Raw genomic sequence first — 20125 nt, 5'->3', positions numbered from 1 at the left:
CTCTCACAATTTTTGGCTCAAACACAAGAAAGAAAGACAAGGAGGATTCTCTCCCTAAAAACTCTTTTACATTTATTTGGTTGTCCTTTTGTGTTTAGACAATTTGAATTTCAAAATTGGGTGGTCATGGAGAATTTGGATCCGCAAGTTTTATGTGTACTAAACTTGACCCCGAAGAAGGGTGATAGTTACTTTATTGATGTTAGGCAGCTTTTATGGCAGCGGTTCATTTGGATCAAAATGAAATGAAAATTCTTGTTTTAAGGAGAGTGGTACTTGTTTTAGGAGCAAAAAAAAGGTACAAGAATTATTGGACTTTCTGTTAGCCGAGTGTTTTTTTTTCTATAATAACAAATAACTTTCGAAAATTTTAAATATAAAAAATAACATAATTTTTTTCAATTATCAATATGGCGTAGAGAACAACGAGTTTGCTCAGATGACACTTATATGTATGATATTTTATAGAAGTCTCAAGTTCAAACCTCCCCATAGTGACAGATCCAGTATCCAAAATCACTGAGGGCACAAATAAGTAGTGTGGGTCTGGGGGTAGCGCTCCGTGAAAAATATATTTGAAGGTTATTTTTATGGCAGGAAGAAAATCATTAATAATAATTTCAAGTAATAAAATATTACATATTCATTAATAATAATTTCAAGAAAAAAAAACCTAATAAAAATTGAGATGGAAAGATAGAGCTAATAAAGGTTGCCAACAAAAATGGGCTGTTAAGTGCTAATAGAGATTGGGCTATTTAGCCAAGTAGCCACTAATATGAACTATTAAGTTTACACTTTCGAAGAGGCACTGGGAGTCATAAAAATTTCCACTGGGAGGCCTTGTCAAAAAATACACTAGAGCCCACTATTGCATCAAAAATTTCACTGGGGTCCCCCACCAATCAAGACAATGTCCATTCTACACCCCCATTCACTTTCCCTATAATCAAAAAATATGATGTAAAAACATGCCAGTAGTGCATTTAATTGTTTTAATTCTTAAATAGAATTTTTAGATATTATACACATTTTCAATAAAATTATATCAAAATTGGCAATATAATGAACCATTTTGAATATTTTCTATATTATTTTATTATTAATATTATCAATTTGTGAATGGTATTAACATGATTATTCTATGATTTAGTTTTAACCATTTTTATTAGAAATTATTTTGATTTTCTAGGGTCAATTAATTTTTATATAATTAGTAATTCAATTAGCTTTTTTATATATTATATAAAATATAAAACTATTAACTATATAATAATTAACATGATTATTTCTTTTTTCCTTTGCAAATCCCGAGAGAGGATTTATTTAGGTTTTATTTTGATTTAAAACCCTCATGTTTCCCTAAATCATATTTTCTCCCGTGAAGATTTATGCACTACAAATTTAGTCTTCGATTTAATATTTTTCAATTCCATCCTTTGGGTTATTTTGTACCTTGAAATTTAGTGGTTTGCTCGCTATTTTTTGCGTTGGGTAGGATATGTCAAGATTCCAAAACTTAAGGGATAGAGGTGTTTAGGTTATGGATAGTATGTGCGTTCACGTGTGTCAGGATTTGTTGTCAGTCCAAATATTTTTGATAAAGGGTTGCACCAAATTTGACATGCTCACCAAATGAGTTGTGTGTAATCTGAAAATATAAAACTATTGATTCGAGATTGTCTTCAGAGAAAAGACTTATTCTGGAATGAAAGAACTTTTATTGAAATGAAATTAAATTGTTAAAATACATCAAGAATTTCATTCATGAAAGCTGGTGGTACGACATATATGGTGGGTGTGACAACCAAATGTTAGGTACAGAAATGGTTGTATCACCATTAGTGCATTCTACCTACCAGCTTTAATTTTTCAAGCTTGCAAGCAATTGCAATGGTGAATGACCAATTGGCCCCGCAAATTTCTTTGGGAATTGTAAACATGACAATAGGAATATGTGTATGCATACAACGGTGCATTTTTATTTGCTTAATTTTTGGTGTTATTTGCTTCTTTTTTTTTTTTTGTTTTTTTGTTTTAGGGAAGTATGCTTTGTATTTTTGTATAAAGCAAAGCAAGTATGGGGCCAAGCAAACCCATGCTCCCTTAGTTGCCCCATGAAAATAAGGTCAATAAATAAATTGACACCATTATACCTCATAAGTTCTCATGGTCCAATGAAAAGGACACTACAATTCATCCATGTCCCCCTAAATGAGTACCATTGTGATTTCTTTAGGGTATGGCGTTTGGCGTTGGTGAGAGCAGTATTTAAATTTGTACACTCTTGTTCAGGTTTAATTGGACTTTGTTTTATTGGACCACGTCAGTTTGTTGATAAGACTTGATTCCACACAACCCCACTATATATATAAAAACAAGAATTGATTGGGCAACAGGCACTGTCCTCATTAATATGCTTATCTCAACGGTCAAAATCTTGAATACTTAATTATTAAAAAATTTTAAAAATATTTTATATGTTAAAAATGAGAAATTGGACACTTCCTAATCTCACTTTTTACACGCACTTAAACTACTAGTTGGTGAGACGATGATGATGCGTAAGCATCCATTCACAAAAAGAAGATGTTGTAAACTAATATTGCTCTCGTCAATTATTTTTAAAAGGAGGGTGTTGAATCCTTTATTTTGATACATAATAAATATGAGGTTTTTTTCCACCACTAGATATATAAAATGTATATAACATATCATATTTTTTTTCATAATCAACTTTTCAACATATGATCCAACCAGCAAAATTCTTGCAAACTCCCCCCACCCCCTTGCCCAAATAAAGGCCTTGCCCTGTTGCCCATAAAAAAAAAAATCATCTTGCCTCCGTTTGGTAAAGCGAAAAGTTTGATTTTCAATGATAACAGAAATGCTGTAGAAAAAAAGCTGAGCTTAAAGCTGTGAGATATGCTGTCAGGTGTTTGGTGAATTAAAAACTGACGCAAGCAGAAAAACGGTTGACTAAAAGTATTATTTTGAATTTAATAATCATTTTTTAATCATTTTTTTCATTTTGTTATTAAAGTTAATTTAATAAACATAATTTATTATTAAAATTAATTTAAGTATATTATAATTTTTTTTATATCATAACTGAAAATTTTAATTAGTCAAATAAATAAAATAATAATTTTTTATATGAAGCTTATTAATGTGTATTTTCTTTATTTTATAAATATTAAATTAATTTTTATAATATTAATTATAAATATTAAATTTATTGACAAAATATTTATAAAACTAAATAATATATTAAATACGTATTATTAAAGTTGTGGGACCCACATTAATTTATGTGTAAAAGTTAAAAACACAATCATACTGTGGGTCTCATATAAAAAAATGAAAAAAAATTAAGAAGACAACAGAAGCGATGAAAGAAATGAATGAGTTCTTATTTGATGAGGGTCTAGGGAAGCTTCTTTCTGGCCAACGGATCCGTTGGCCTTCTTAGCCGTTGCGGCTCCACTTGAGGAGCCGTCCTGTCAAACAGGCTGCTTTTTTCTTTTTGTGATCCATTTTAGCTTTAATACGAGGTTCGAATTTCGAGCAAAAGAGAGTGATTTCTTCAAGGGGATGGTTCATATTGTGAGGAAACACTCTAATACTCAAATAATTCGTAAGGGGTTTGCGTTGGGACAGTGGATTGTTCATGCTCAAAAGTATTACTGGGAATAGAAGTGTTTGAACTTTGATCAAAGAAGAGAAGAATTTCTATCAAGCTTCAAAGCATGGTAATTTGTCTCAGAAAATTTTCAATATGCAGTAAGGAATCGTACCCAAAAATTTTCTCGACTTTGTTTAGAAATTTTAAGTAAATTCGGATTGATATTATGAGTAAACACTTTACTATTAACACATGATAGTTAAGGGAAGATTTTAAGCCAAAAATATTTTTAGCTAAACTCGGTTCCATATTATGAGTAAATCTTGATAAATCTAAATAAATGTGAATACTTACTTGCTCAAAAGCTACCAGTTATCCATAAAAGTAAGTCTTAAAATGCAATATGCAGTAAGCATTGCAAACTCAAAATGCACTGCAAAACTGATATGATAATTAGGCATTTATTTTCTGATATTGAATGGCGCTAACAAAATCGTCCAAAGCCTTGATAGATGATCCCTTTAATTCTCCATCATCTCTTACTGCTGCTCTTATTTGTCCTCTCATCTCCCACGCTTTCTTCTTCATATTCTGTCCTAATATCCCATTCTTGTCCATTACCAAATCTATCACTGTCTTCACTTCACCCCCTTCAACAACACCTTCAACTCCTCTTGTTAACTCCACACTCACTCCCATCTCCTCCACCAACATTTTTGAATTATACGCTTGCTCTGCTGCCAATGGCCACCCAATCATCGGCACGCCTTGGCTCAAGCTCTCTAGCACCGAATTCCACCCACAATGGCTCAAAAATGCACCGGTAGAATTATGAGACAGTATGTCCAATTGGGGTGCCCAGTTTTTAACTAACAATCCTTGTTTACTCTTCTTCATCCGATCCTCGAACCCTTCCGGGAGCCATTCGGGCTTGATTTCACCTTTTATGTTGAAACCAATTGGTGGTCTAATGACCCAAATGAATGGTTTCTTCGCCATCTCCAATCCAATTGCCAACCCCATCATTTGAGATGGACTAATTGTGTTTTGAGAACCAAAAGAAATGTAAACAACAGAAGAACTTGAATGTGAATTAAGCCATTCGATACATTCCTCTGTTGATATTCCCGGAATTTTTCCGGCTCGCTGACGGTTTATACTTGATTGTGTAGAACTTGATTCCATGAGAAGTACTGCAGGAGGAAGCAGAGGACCAATACTCCAAATAGGGACCTTGACATGGTCTCTAAGTCGTTGCAACCCAAGAGGCTCAACCTCTTCAACTGTATTACACAACCATCCACAAGACTTCATAGACATCGATATCTGTGTCTGCATATACTTGGACCAAGAATCAGACCCATCTGCATTTCTTATAAAGCGATGCAACTGAGTGACATGAAATCGACAATGATCAGGAAATCCGGGCACGTTGAATTCACCAGAATCATCGATTTTGTGGCGATGAGGGAGGTTCAACCATATTGAACTGTAAGCCAAAGTGCCATACGCGCCGCAGGTGGTGAACGTAACATTGACAGTCCCAGTTCTCTTGGCAACCTCATTAGCCCATCCAAAGAACACATCTGATATGATACAGAGTGGAGGCTGCCCTTCTTTGTCAATGATATCTTGTATAAGATTTTGGCAAGGCGTTATGAGGCTTATTGATGATTTGAAGAGGTTAATGATCAGATTTAGAGGCAAATTTTCTGAGTTCTCGGTGTTGGGTGGGAGTCCATGGTCAGTACCAGTGAATGGTAGCTCCACAAGGTGAATGTTGGGTTCAGGGGAGGTGATTGTGGATTGAAGGTATTGGATGTTGAGAGGGGTATTTGCAATGGTGATTGTGAAGCCACTTCTTTGTTGGATTTGTCTTGCCAGTGAAAGAAATGGTATTAGATGACCATGAGCCATCAATGGGAGCATGACTACGTGCTTTCTTGAGCCCATCTCTGTCAAATTTGGCTCAACATCAACAATAGAACACCAAGAAGGGACCCATCTCTGAGAATCAAGACCTTCAAATCGCGAGCAAAAAACCGGAAGGCGAAGGGTCCGATGATGGTGTTCGCCTTCGATTTGGGCGACAATGGTGCTCGCCCTCGATCTGGCGTTCACGCTGGTGACGGTGCTCGCCTTCGATCTTGTGGTGTTCTCCCTGGTTGTGGTTCTCTCCGTGGTGGTCGACGATGGCGGTGGTGTTCTCCTCGGTGGTGAATTGTAGGATCCGATCGTTCAACCATTAAGAACTTTGACAGAAATCATACTCAAAGATCAGGTTATGTCTTTTGTTTCTTCCTGAAAGAAAAGCAACCAAAAGTGAGGGCTTATCGATTTTGTCTAAGGGATTACTTGTGTGGTGGAGATGGAGATAGGATTTTGGATTAGAATACTCCAAGAAATCGATTTCTATGTGAATGACGAAAGAGTTCATGGACTATTTTGGAACAACAAGAACTACATGTGTATGTTTATAATTGGTCCACATATGAAAGTTTTTTAAAAAAATTTCATAATGTCCACCTTTGTAAATGATTTTTCACATGAAAAATTTTAACTAACGGTCAACTTATCAAGTCAAAAAATTAGTCTCGAAATTGATAAAATCTGTCTGAATGATTAAATTGACACAAATTAAATTTAAATTGTCACCATTTAACTTTTAATTATAGAATTGGAACATGAGCAATTTTTCAAAGACCACATGTTGTATTAATCCGGATTCTCTCCCTCAAAACTCAATATGCATTTATGTTACTGTCTTTTTGTGTTCGGAAAATTTGATTTTCAAAAATGGGTGAACGTGGAGACTTTGGATCCGTAAGTTTTATGTGTACTAAACTTGACCACGAAGGATGATAGGTTACTTTATTGATGTTAGACAGCTTTTTATGGCAGCGGCTCATTTGGATCAAAATGAAAAAGTGGGTTTCAAATGAAAAAGTGGGATTCAATTCTACCCCGCCCAAATGCTGACACATTTTTAATGAGGGATGAGAAATTAAATAAAACTATAAATTTAGTGTGCTTTTGTTTTTATTCAGTGTACTGTATATTATGACACTGAAATTATAAAAGTGGGTGAATGGAATTGTTGTCGGTGTTAGTTTAAGTTTGGGGGTGCTGCTATATGTACCCCACTATTACTTTTAATATCTTTTTTTCGGGATTGAAGACTTCATAATTTGAATTCATGTAAAAAGAGATAAAAATGCACTAATCATGAAACTCACTGTTAAGTATTGTCACCTCACATTAAGCTCATTGATGCCTGTGCGTGACTATGGATACGTAAGAGAATAAAAAATGACGTTACACTTTTTATTGAGGGTTGTCTTGTCAATGTTAATAGGGGGTTTATATAACAAAAATGAGGGTGTCAATAGTGACGCCGTTAAGTTTATTGTGACATTTCAATTTAACGCAAAATTGACTAATGATAAATTTTATTTACACATCACAAAAACATTTTTACACCATTTTTTATTTTTTTTATAATTTATATAAATATTCTTGTATACAATGGCATATTAACTCTTAAATTAAAATTTTAAAATAAATCATTTTTACATATTTAATTAGAGACTACTAAGTTTCTACCAAAATTCTCCAAAACGACATGGTCTGCTGTTTATTTTGAGGAAAATCGACACGGTTTGCTATTTATTTTGAGAAAAAACAACACACCATGTTGTTTGTCAAGACGAAAATCAATGTGATCCTATCGTTTTTCATACATAAAACGGGACCTGGTGCGTCGATTCACTTCTCCACAAATTCTAATACAAAAACAGTACAATAGAGTACAATCATACACACCCACTTGTGTTATATAACAATTATTATACCCATCTTGTTCGATTTGAGAGATTATAGAAGTTATATACATGTTTGACGGATTTACAAATCAAGGGCTTATCTCTACACAATGGAGATTGTCTCACTTGATATTACTGTCTTCTTGGTCGGAATTTGTGACCGATTATGATTTGTACAAATGGTTGGAGCCGTCGTTTGGATATGATGAAATCGGTGAGGAAGGAGAATATTGAGTTGTGGTTAATTCGTGTGTAAACTTGACAAACTCCTTTCTAATAAAGTACAAAACAATGGTATTTTCGTATGTTCATTAAAATTTTATGTGTAAACTTAAAATTTTTTGGTGTAAACTTATAATGTTTAAAAAGTGGTGTAAAGATAGTAGATTAATGGTATGTAGATAAAATTTCTCGACTAATTTATCTCGACACACAATTTTGGCCCATCTTTTAAAAAGCTCAATTTTGGCCCATCTTTTAAGAAGCCCAAATAAAATAAGATTAAACTTGGCCCATATATTAATAAGTCCAAATAAAATGAGGTTTAAGTTTGCCCATATATTAAGAAGCAACACTCCTTCGTTGTCATATTAGCAATATTTTTATGGCCCATAATTTAAGAACCTACGCTTCTTCACCCAGGTAATTAGTTTTAGTTGTCAATATTAACAATACTTTTTTGTTTAAAAAACCAGGTAGTTAGTTTTAGTTGAATTATATGTATTATCTACTAGTAAATTGTATTTGGTACAAAATTTTTGATAATTGTTGGTTTAATTTTAGAGTGTGAATCGATCACATGTTATGATTTTGCAATATGTAATTTATCATTTCTATATAGTGAATGATTAAATGAGGAAGGTGATTGTTTAATTGTAATGGTGCGTTTGGTATAAGGGTAATGAGGTGTAACAGTTACAAGGGTAATTAAATTTTAAGTTTATTTGTGTTTGTTATGTCAGTATAACTTTTACTCCTGTAATAAATTTTAGTAATTGAGCTTATTTTTTACAAATAAAGTTTACTAGTGGGGGGACCTGGGTAATAAAAAGTAACGAGAAGTTTTACTCCAACTTATTACCCCTTTAAATAAAAAATTCTAAAAGCCCATAAGTTATATATACACATATATATTATATATATATTATATATATATATATCCATAGACACACGCACATATATACACACACATATATACACACACACTCACATATGCACTGTCTGTGTGTATACACACACACATATATATATATATACATACACACATATATATATACACACACATATACATACACACTCACACATATACATATGCACTATCTGTGTATATATATACATACATATACATATATACACTCATATACATATACACACATATAAATATATACATATGCACTGTCTGTGTATGTGTGTATTATATATATACATACATATTTTATATATATATAAATATAAATATACACATATTATATATATATATAAATAAATAATGTCGGGCTTGGGTCGCGCTCGGGCTGAGCCAAAATTGGCCTGAGGTGTCTGGCTTTGGGTTGGGCTGACCCAAAAAATGGAGCCCATGCCCGCCAAGGGGTCGGGCAGGGCCGAGGTCGGACCTAGGCCCGCGGGCCAAATGATGACCCCTACTCCTGTGTTACGTCTTTGTCATGGATTTGAATGTTATCAGATTATTTTGTTGAAATTGTTAACAATTGTTATTATATATATATATATATGTCTAGTTGTGTGTGTATATATATGCATATGTATCTATATTTTTAAAATTTTGATACATGATAGTAGTAACAATAAAAAACATAATCTCACTTTTTTCTAGTTTGGTTCATTACAATAATAACAAACAAGGGTTATGGTATTACACCAATAATGTATAGTCGTAACAAACAAGAGTAATGAATACTTGGGTAAATTTTACCCTTCTTTACCAAACAAGGGTAACACTTATTCTCCATAATTATTATTACCCTTGTAACATTTACATGGGTAACAAATTATACACCTAAATTCTTACCCTCATACCAAATGCACCCAATGTGCTATGAGCTTACCTTAGATATCAAAAGCTCAAAGAATTGCATGGCTATACCAGATGTAAGAATTTTTACTTGATTTAGAATGCACTCAAAATTTGAAATAGTTCCCTCATTTGTATATTATTCAAATTTTGAACATTACTTAAATTTCATGGAGAATTTATTTATTACCAAGTATACATTAGTGTAGTTTATTTATGTTTGGTCGAGTTCATTGGATGTCCATAGGTTTCGATATTTATACGAAAATGACATGCAGCTCATCAGTTTGGTAACTCATGGGAATCCAACAGATTTATTCCATTGATTTAATCAATGAAATAGTGTTATTTTCACTCTTATATCCGAGGATTCATTGACCAAAATTTATTGTTTTAATATAGATTCTATCGTTTTTCAAAAACACAGTCTAGAATTCATTGTTTTAGTTCTGAATTTATTTGTTTTTGAAATTCCATTGAAAAAAACAATGGAATTAAGAAATTCCACTTGAAAAAACAATGAAATTAAGATTTACCTGATAAAACTCATCGACAATGGATTTTGTTAGAAAGAGTTTTATGTGTTGATTCTGAATATGTAATTTTTTTTAAAAGTAAAATCTAACTTGTATTTTGGGAATTAAAAAGAATTAAAATTTCGTTTAAGAGACTTGGACTACTACTATATGGGCTACCAGCACTATTTATACTTATATGGGAAAATTCCAAGCTGGTACCACTTGTGAAACTTTTAGACACTCAAAAAACTTTATCCTTCTAAGGTACCACTAGTACGTTAATTATTTTCTTACCCTTGTCTTCTTGCTCCCACAACAACTACACTTCTATTCTCTTTCTCCCTCCTCTCTCCTTATTGTTGCCCATTGGTATCCAGCCTAAACTGAAGCTCATATCAACAGGTACATACTCAGACCTTCAACCACCACCAATGGCCGTCCATTTGGACATAAAATGATTGGAAAGCCGCGACCATCGCAAGACAAAAGTCTCAGATCTGACATATTTTGGCTACGGTTGGCTACACCACCACTACTATTGGACTCCCCTCCCTGAGAAGCACAATGTCCAGACAAATACAACCCAAAACAACCACAGGATATGGCTGTTTAAAAAAAATAATATTGGTCGGTCAATGTTACTGTTTTAAAATAGTAACATTTATCGACTAATGTTACTATTTGGGAAAAAAAACTTTAAATCTGATCGATTCCAACGACGATTCGTCATACCACCATCATCGTTGGACTCCCCTCATTGAAGCACACAATGCCCAACCATATATGGTCAAAAATGACCACCGGATATGTCTATTTTAAAACAGTAACATTGGTCGATGAATGTTACTGTTTTAAAACGATAACACTGGTCGGTTAATGTTACTGTTTTGAAAAAACTTCAAATTTCGATTGATTCCGACGACGATTCGCCACACCACCACCATTGTTGGACTCCCTTCATAGAGATGTAGAATGCCTAGCCATATCTGGACCAAAATGACCACAAAAAAAAAGATGAGAGAGAAAGAGAAAGATGTAGTAATAAGAGAGAGAGAGAAAGATGCAGTGATGAGAGAGATGTAGTAGAGAGAGAAGATGTAGTGAGATGAGAGAGAGATGTGTAGCATAGAGAGAAAGTAACAAGAGAGAGAAATCATATTAGATCTAAATCTCTTTGAAAAAAGGACAAAAAAAGAATTAAATAAAATTTAAATGATTTAAATAATTATAAAAAAATAAAAATGAACTTATGAGGGATAAATTTTTTTTGAGTGAACTTAAATGTTCAAGAGTTTTGAAAGTGGTATTAATATGTCATTTTTCATACTTATATGCTACGGTTGTGTGATTGATTTTATACAATACTTTGGACTTTTGGGTTAGGCCAATTATAATTTAAAGTCTTATCATTGATGACTAGTGCTCGTTGTTCTTGGGCCTAGATTCATGGGGCCTTCAAAAAACACTATGCTTTTGGCCTAAAAGGTCTTTGGACTGATCCTATCCTGCTTTATTGGATTGCGTCCCTCTACACAAAAGTCTAACTCACAAAGGCACGTTAACCCTATTTACACACTAATGAATAACTTCACGTATGTTTATCTTCTATTATTTATATATAGAAAAGAATTGACTACTAATTAATAGTCTTAAGCAAAAAATTAAGTACATAGGCATCACTTAGAATTATCAACGTCCTTGAAGGAAGCAATTATGGAAGGGACCAAAATAACATCTTTAAACCCTGAACCTGGTGGCCTACCATCTGATTGTTTTACATGTGAAGGAAGATTAACACATAATTAGGTATACTCGAATACCTGTTGTAGTGCAGACTACAGATCGAACTGTTTGGTTCCACGTTCTACAAGCTGGATCACGTACTCTTCAAGGACACGGATCACGAGCACACCAACGGCAAAGAGATCATGGACTCGTCTTAGTTAGAGGGATCGCTACTAGAGTCCTCCCACTATTCACACCCTAACTGGCCTAGATCACGTAGGCGGAAGATCATAGTTTGGCAGAGAGATTACGTATAATCTATTTTCGGTGTATTGAATACAAGAGACTGACCCTCTATTTATAGGCTCATAAGGGATAAGAATTGACGTCTTCTAATTTGATTAGAAGTCTATCAAATCTCCCAGGATAATACCATTCAAAATCAAATAATTAATTTGATTAATAGCCAACTAGATATTATCCTTAATTATTGATTACACAAATTAATTAATTATGTGGACGTTTATCCACATCTCCCACTCGTCCACGTAGTACTCTCTTTCAAACATTATACAGGCAGTAGGGTGTGTGAGTAGACGAAGAAGAATCAATACTAGGTTGAACAGTTACACTAAGTTACCACCTAACTAGTGTAACATATCATATAGATATAGTTCGTCTTTGCCCTAGACAGTTTGACCACACCAAACCAAACACTCTCAACCCCTTTCGAGAATAATCTCTGAGCAGTGCTTGATTTCCACACAGGTACAAGTACTCATCCATGATCACTTTGTTGCAAAAATAATTTGTGATCGCCCGGGCTATGGATTTGTACTATTATGGCATGTTATCAAACAATCTTCCTTAATGACTCATATCAATTCATCTTTGTTTTAATCTTTTCTAACTATGCCTCATTCAACCGTAATAATATTCATGGCCGTGTATGACATAACTAAGAAAATACTTCAAACTCCAACTAAATGATATAGTCTTAAGTCGTAAGAGCATTTCAAGGCTCACACAATGATAGATAAGGTGTTTTTCATGTCTCTCCTTAAGTGGTCGACTTAGCACATATAATACATATTACATGCTATGATGAAGCTCCCACACGATAGGAAGTCACTTGCTCAAACATCATACGGATTTTTCATAGATGCCAAACATCATACGGATTTTTCATAGATGCTACACAATCATCCAACTTAAAATGTCAACTCATGCATTTGGTCCGGCTTTCGTAAGGCTTACATGTGGTGATTAATCACACATTCGACTATAGAAATAGTCTCATCTCAGACTTACTGAGGCGACGTATAAATTAAGCAACTTATGCAAAAATAAACCACTCATGTCACTACTTAAGTGACAACTATGTTTCTTGTCTCTTTCTACCAATAGGTGATAGAATGATCCCCCGTGTGAGTGAAGAGATCATAGCCTTGTGACATTAGATTGTGCCTAAATTTACGATGTAATAAACATATTATGAATAATACTTCATTTTATTTCATATAAAAAATGAGAATCCAACAAATAATCCTTTACATAACTAGAGTCTACGTAGACCCATTGTTCTAACATGAAATGAAAACAAATCTCTAGGTATTGCTTTTGTTAATGGGTCAGCTACCATCTCTTTGGTGAAAACAAATCTCTAGGTATTGCTTTTGTTAATGGGTCAGCTACCATCTCTTTGGTGGAAATGTGTTTAAGGGTAACTTCTTTCTAGTTGGCCATAAGTCGGATATCATGATAACAAATATCAATATGCTTTGTCTTCCCATGATATTTGGGATTCTTTGCATACCACAAGGCGGCCATGCTATTGGAGAAAATCTCGACAAGCTTTTCAACCTAAGAGGTAGCCTCGAGATATCATAAAAAATGCCTTAACCAGACAGCCTCCTGGACTGCAGCTAAACATGCAACATATTCAGCCTCCATTGTTGATAGAGCGATGCAGCTTTGTTTTTTGCTACACCAAGATATTGCTCCTCCACCAAGGATAAACACATATCTAGAGGTGGATTTTCTTTCGTCTCTATCACTGGCCCAATCAACGTCACTGAATCCAGTTAGTTTTAGGTTTCCTCCACCATAGCAGAGGACTAGATTTGTGGTTCCACAAAGGTAACGAAATATTCTTTTAATGGCTTCCCAATGGGCAAGACATGGATTACTTTGATATCGGCTCACTAGGCCAACTGCAAAACAGATGTTAGGACTAGTACACAACATAGGGTACATTAGACTCCCAATCGTCCTGGCATAGGGAACCCTGCTCATCCTATTTCTTTCTTCGTTTGTCTTGGGGCATTGATCAAGTGATAAATACCGACCCTTTTCAACAGGGGTATCAACGGGCTTTGATTGATGCATGCAAAACTTTCCCAAAATTTTCTTAATATAATTTTCTTGAGACAAACCAAGATTTCTTTTGGATCTATCCCTTATGATCTCGATGCCAAGCACATAGTTAGCCTCACCCATATCGTTCATTTCGAAAACAGAGGATAGCCATTCTTTCATGGCATTAATCATCCCCATGTTATTCTCAACAAGTAAAATGTCATCCACGCATAGAGACAAGATCAAAAAACCTTCTCCTGTCCTTTTGACATATACACAATGGTCATCTTCAATTATATCCATGCCTGCCAACAAAATGGCTTCATGGAACTTGAGATACCATTGTCTAGATGATTGTTTGAGACCATATATGGATTTTTTTAAGACGACACACTTTGCCTTCTTGTCACTCTACCACAAAACCAAAAGGTTGATCCATATAGATCTCCTCATCCAGCTTCCCATTTAGGAAAGCTGTCTTAACATCCATCTGGTGTAGCTCCAATCTAAATGAGCTATAAGTGCTAGGATTGAGTGAATAGAGACAAATCTCACCACAGGAGAAAAAGTCTCTTCGTAGTCTATACCCTCCATTTGGGTAGAGCATTTCACTACAAGTCGGGCTTTATGCTTGTCAATTGAGCCATTGGCCTTCCTTTTGACTTTTAAGACCTACTTATTGCCAATGGCCTTTCGGCCTGGTGGAAGGTCAACCAAGTTCCAAACTTGGTTCTTTGCCATTGACTCCATCTCATCGTTTATGGCAGCTAACCATTCATTGCAAGCAGGTTATTAAAGTGCTTCTTTGTATGAATCTGGCTTATCTATATTTGATAGAGAGCATAACAACACATGTCCTTCAACTCCAAAATGTCGATGCGAACGTTTCCATGTTGACTATTCCGCAAGGAGTTTTGATGGTTATTCTTTTCATTTTGAGAACAATGTTGTTGACATGTTTTTTGATAATAAATTGTTCTTTAGTGGACAACTTGTCAATGGTTTCTTTAAGTTAAATTTGGCTTATTATACTGCTTCTTTTTCTTCTTCTTCTTCTTCTTCTACACTTGTTACTTTCCCTAAAACAGATGGTATGTTATAGCATGCTAGACTTGGCCATATTGGTTAAGAAAGAATGGCTAGATCAACCAAAGCGGGCCAATTGGGCTCGCTTGAAAAAGTCCATCTCCCTGTGTGTGAGAATTGTCTAATGGGAAAGGCATCAAGAAAGCCTTTTGGTAAGGCTCTTAAGGCCTCTCATCCATTGGAGTCAGTCCACTCAGACATCTGTGGGACTATGAATGTTAAAGCCTGACATGGAGCATCGTACTTCATAACATTCATAAATGATTATTCACGATTCGGGTATGTGTAAATGCTTTCCCATCGACATGAAGCATTAGAATGCTTCAAACGCTTTGTTGCGGTAGTCAAAACTCAGCAAGAGAGAAATTTGAAAACTCTTCGAACTGATAGGGGAGTGAATATCTGTCTGATTCCTTTAAACTTCTTTGTGAAACTAAATGAATTAGTAGGCAACTTACAATTCCTGGGACACCATAACAAAATGGTGTAGCGGAACGTCGAAACAGGACTTTGTTGGACATGACTAGGTCTATGATGGCTTAAGCCAATCTACCAGTAAGTTTTTAGGGCGATACACTGCTTATGGCAGCATACATACTTAATCGTATTCCAAGTAAGTTCGTGCCTACTACTCCCTATGAACTCTGGAATAAAAGGAAACCAGAGTTAGATTATCTGCGCCCATAGGGCTCAGCAGGATATGTTCACTACACCACCCATAAATATGGGAAGCTTGGCCCAAGGGCTAGCAAAAAGGTGTTCATAAGATATACTGAACACTCAAAAGGGTATGTGATGTATGGTGAACATCCCGATGGGGGTATGATAGAGACAGAATCCAGAGACGTGAAATTTTTAGAGAACAAATTCCCAAGCATTGGTGATATCCACAAAGAATTAGAATTGTATGAGTTACAGTTTACAGAATCTTCTACTATCTCTGGCGAGGAGAGGGAATTAGAACGTCCTTCCTAGACAATAGCCATAAATAGTGGAAGATTTCGTAGACTATAATTGTAGCGCCCCGACCTGGAAGGCACTACTATTGGTACCATCTTACTTCACCAATCATAGTGACCATTCCATAAACATGAATGTCTACATCAATTGTATCAAGCCTAGGTATACCACGATTTAATCAATCACCAATTCACCGAAAAATCCGACAGCATCTCCCCGTATTTTGGAGAATGCCTATCTGGAGTACAAGCGCAGCAATATCACAAATAAATTCTCAAACCTAGGTAGGGCCTCAGGCCATCTAACAATTCATATCATCACATATCTCCAAACAAAATGACATATATAATCAAAGCAACCAACGCAAGGGGCTAACCCTACAAGCGTAATTAACATCAAGACATGAAGTCCACAAACCCGGCCCTATAGTCCCGATCACACGGAGCACCCTACCAATTGTCCAATCATCCACCGAATAGGTGTATCAAATAACAAGTCCCAACCTGAGAATTCAAAAAAAAATAGTACTAATAACATAACTATAGTACCCAACCATCTAAGTCCTATCTGTAATGCCCCGACCCGGGATGCGTTACTTTTGGTATCCTCTTAATCAATCTCCTAATTAATTCAATCATTAGATCACCCAAAAATTTCTACATTACCTCCCCATAATACGGAGGATGCCAACCTAGAGTAACACGTAACAATTCCACAAATATATTCACAACCTAGGCAAGGCCTCCGGCCATCTAACAATTCATATCATAATTTAAATTCTCAATTCTAAGCAGGGCCTCAGGCCACCTAACAGTCACACATAATTTCTCCACACAACAACATATATAATCAACATCCAGCACAAATAACAATCCAGCAAACATAAGAAATCGTCAGGACAAGAAGTCCACAAACCCAGTTCGGGAGTGCCGATCACACGGAGTACCCTCCCTACCGTCCATCCCATCATCGAATATGGATATCACACAATGTCTCAACTAAGAAACATAGATACGACAAAATAGTAATAACATATATCAAAGTTTACAACTCTCTAGTCCTATCACTCTCCAGGGGTCCATCCATGTCACGCACCCTCCTCCTAATTCGAGCCCCTGGTACAGGAACTAGACTCACCTACGAGGAGGGAATAGGAGAAAGAAAAGGGTGAGTGAAAGGCCCAGTAGGGAATAATAAAGAGTAATTCGAGCCCCTGGTACAGGAACTAGACTCACCTACGAGGAGGGAATAGGAGAAAGAAAAGGGTGAGTGAAGGCCCAGTAGGGAATAATAAAGAGTAAGTGAATAACATAAAGCTGAAATCTTAAAGAAAGGCACAAATGCAACAATATGATAGCTAACATCATGTACACCAACACAAGTAAATAATCACACCATACGAGATCCTAACTTGGCCCACTGGCATCCCTATACATATCGGGAGCCTGAACAGCCCAACGACATCATCGCATGGTGTTTCGAGCACACGTGGAATTCTGATCCGACCCACCGACATTCCCGTACTCATGGGAACCCTGAACGGCCCAACGACATTTCACATTTCACATCAATCACAACTAGGAGATATAAGGGTCCATACCCGACATCTACCATGCAACTACAATGCATGTCCAACATGGTTATGCAATCGGGTATTTATACATCCTATGTATATACATATATATATATACACTACTACATGATGCATGTTCAAGAGTAATTCATGCTTAATGGAAGATTGAACAAGTAGGGTATGTAATATAATTCAAATCATACAATAAGGATATCACAAAGTGGGGTTGCTCTCCCTTAGGTGCAATTAAGGCGAGAACCAATTTATAATGAACATTGGGAAAGAGCAACATTCGTAATAGGTTAACATAATCAAGAGAATAACGAAGGTGGAATTTCCCTACCTCGCACTCCAAAAATTAGCTATGTAATCAATACTCAACCTTGACTTTTCCCGGCCTCAACCAACCTATTATTCGATAAACCCATCCTCCAATCAATATACAAACAACTTCAGTTGCACATATCTAACACAAATTAATCCAATAAATCAAGAACTCGTTACCTTCTCTTACCCAAAACTTCCCAAATTCTTGAACTTCACCTACTCAAGCTTGCTACTCCAATCCATAATAGAATCTAGCAATACAACCATAAACAAGTCTAAATCAACCTATTAGATCACTAATTTCATCTAATTTAAAGAATTTCCCCCAAATCTACAAAACCCATGAAACCCTAGAATCCCAAATCACCCAATCTTTAAATACTAGCTTTTAGGTTTAAGAAACTTACCAAGGTTGTACAAACAAGTAGAGTAAAGGGATTCAAGCTTCCTTTAGGCCTCAAATGATTTAGGAACCCATGGATTTGAGTTTGGGTTCAAACCTTGAAAGATTAGAACAAAGAGAGGGATTTAAGAATATGTAAGCTGGAGAGAGAAGTTAGGAATCCAACTTGAAACAACTTGAAAGAGGGTAATCTTACCTTGGTTGATGATCTTAGATTGATGGGAGGGAGGAAATTTGAGAGAAAATGAGGTTTAGGGTTTGTTTAGGTCGGGTATTTTGAAAGAAATAGTGACAATATGTGTTTTAAACCAATTTCGGGGTGCAGATTTAGGGAGGTGTCCGGACACCTATTCCTAAAACTCACTCTGTTTCAGTTTCTTCTATAACTGTCCGGACGGCTTTTAAAAACTGTCCGGATAGTTACCTCTGTAGTAAAAAATTTCAGTTTTAAATCCACTCGTACACCCCCAAATCACTCGGTATTAATTTCTATTGATTATATATATATATATACATATTCAACACATGTTGGTCCTACCTAATTTCTAAAAGAAAGGAAGTTCGGGGTATTACATCCTTTCCCCCTTAAAGAAATTTCATCCTCGAAATTTAAAACGTACCTAGACTTATGAAAAAATGCGAATATTTCTCCTTCATCTTTGACTCAAGCTCCCAAGTCGCATCTTCCGTGTCATGATGCATCCACAAGACCTTTACCAACGGTATGGTACTCGATCGTGTGACCTTGTCCTTTCGATCCAAAATCCTCATCGGTTGAAGAGTGTAGCTTCCATCTTCCTCCACTTCTAATGTAGTCCAATCTAAAACATGTGATGGATCCAGCTCATATTTTCGTAACATGGAAACATGGAACACATTATGAACTTTAGCCAATTTTGGTGGAAGCGCTAAACGATAGGCTACCGATCCAACTAGCTCAAGAATTTGAAAAGGACCCATAAACCGCGGTGCCAACTTCCCTTGCTTGCTATACCTTTGAATGCCTCGACGTGGACTAACCTTCAAAAATACCTTGTCCCCAACCACAAATTCCAATGGTCTTCTCCTCTTATCCCCATAGGACTTTTGCCTACTTTGAGCCGTGATCAACCATTTTCTAATCCTTTCAATTCCGTCTCTCGCCTCCTTCACCATTTCGGGTCCCGATACCACTTTCTCTCCAACCTCCGCCCGACATAATGGTGATCTACAAGGCCTCCCATAAAGTGCTTCAAATGGTGCCATCCCAATACTACTTTGGTATGAGTTGTTGTACACAAACTCTGCCAAACGTAGGTATTTCTCCCAATTACCACCAAAATCTACCACACAAGCACGTAACATATCCTCTAAAATCTGAATAGTCCTCTCACGTTGTCCATCACTCTACGGGTGATATGGCGTAGTGAAATCCAACCGCGTCCCTAAGGCCTCCTGTAAACTACCCCAAAATCTACCCGTGAATCGCGGGTCTCGATCCGACATGATGGATAGTGGCACTCCGTGGAGTTGCACTATCTCCTGCACGTACAATGTACTCAATGACTCCAAAGTGTCTGTCTTGTTCACCGGTAGGAAGTGAGCTTATTTGGTCAATCTATCAACTATCACCCAAACGGTATCATTTTGCTTAGGTGTCATCAAAAATGCTGTCACAAAGTCTATAGTGATCATCTCCCATTTCTATTGTGCCACCG

At 35.9% G+C, this 20125-nt stretch overlaps 1 protein-coding gene across 1 annotated transcript; it reads right to left on the bottom strand.

Annotated features, from left to right (window-relative positions):
• Positions 1-3979: 3979 nt before the first annotated feature.
• On the bottom strand, positions 3980-6062 carry LOC120004974 (UDP-glycosyltransferase 92A1-like). Its single transcript, XM_038854374.1, has one exon. It carries the CDS (start codon positions 5576-5578, stop codon positions 4079-4081), a length of 1500 nt encoding a protein of 499 aa, XP_038710302.1. The 5' UTR covers positions 5579-6062; the 3' UTR covers positions 3980-4078.
• Between the last annotated feature and the right edge of the window lie 14063 nt (positions 6063-20125).

This window comes from Tripterygium wilfordii, chromosome 9 (genome assembly GCF_013401445.1).
Source record: "Tripterygium wilfordii isolate XIE 37 chromosome 9, ASM1340144v1, whole genome shotgun sequence".
NCBI classification, from domain to species: domain Eukaryota; kingdom Viridiplantae; phylum Streptophyta; class Magnoliopsida; order Celastrales; family Celastraceae; genus Tripterygium; species Tripterygium wilfordii.
This window is presented reverse-complemented; position numbering and strand designations above follow the sequence as displayed.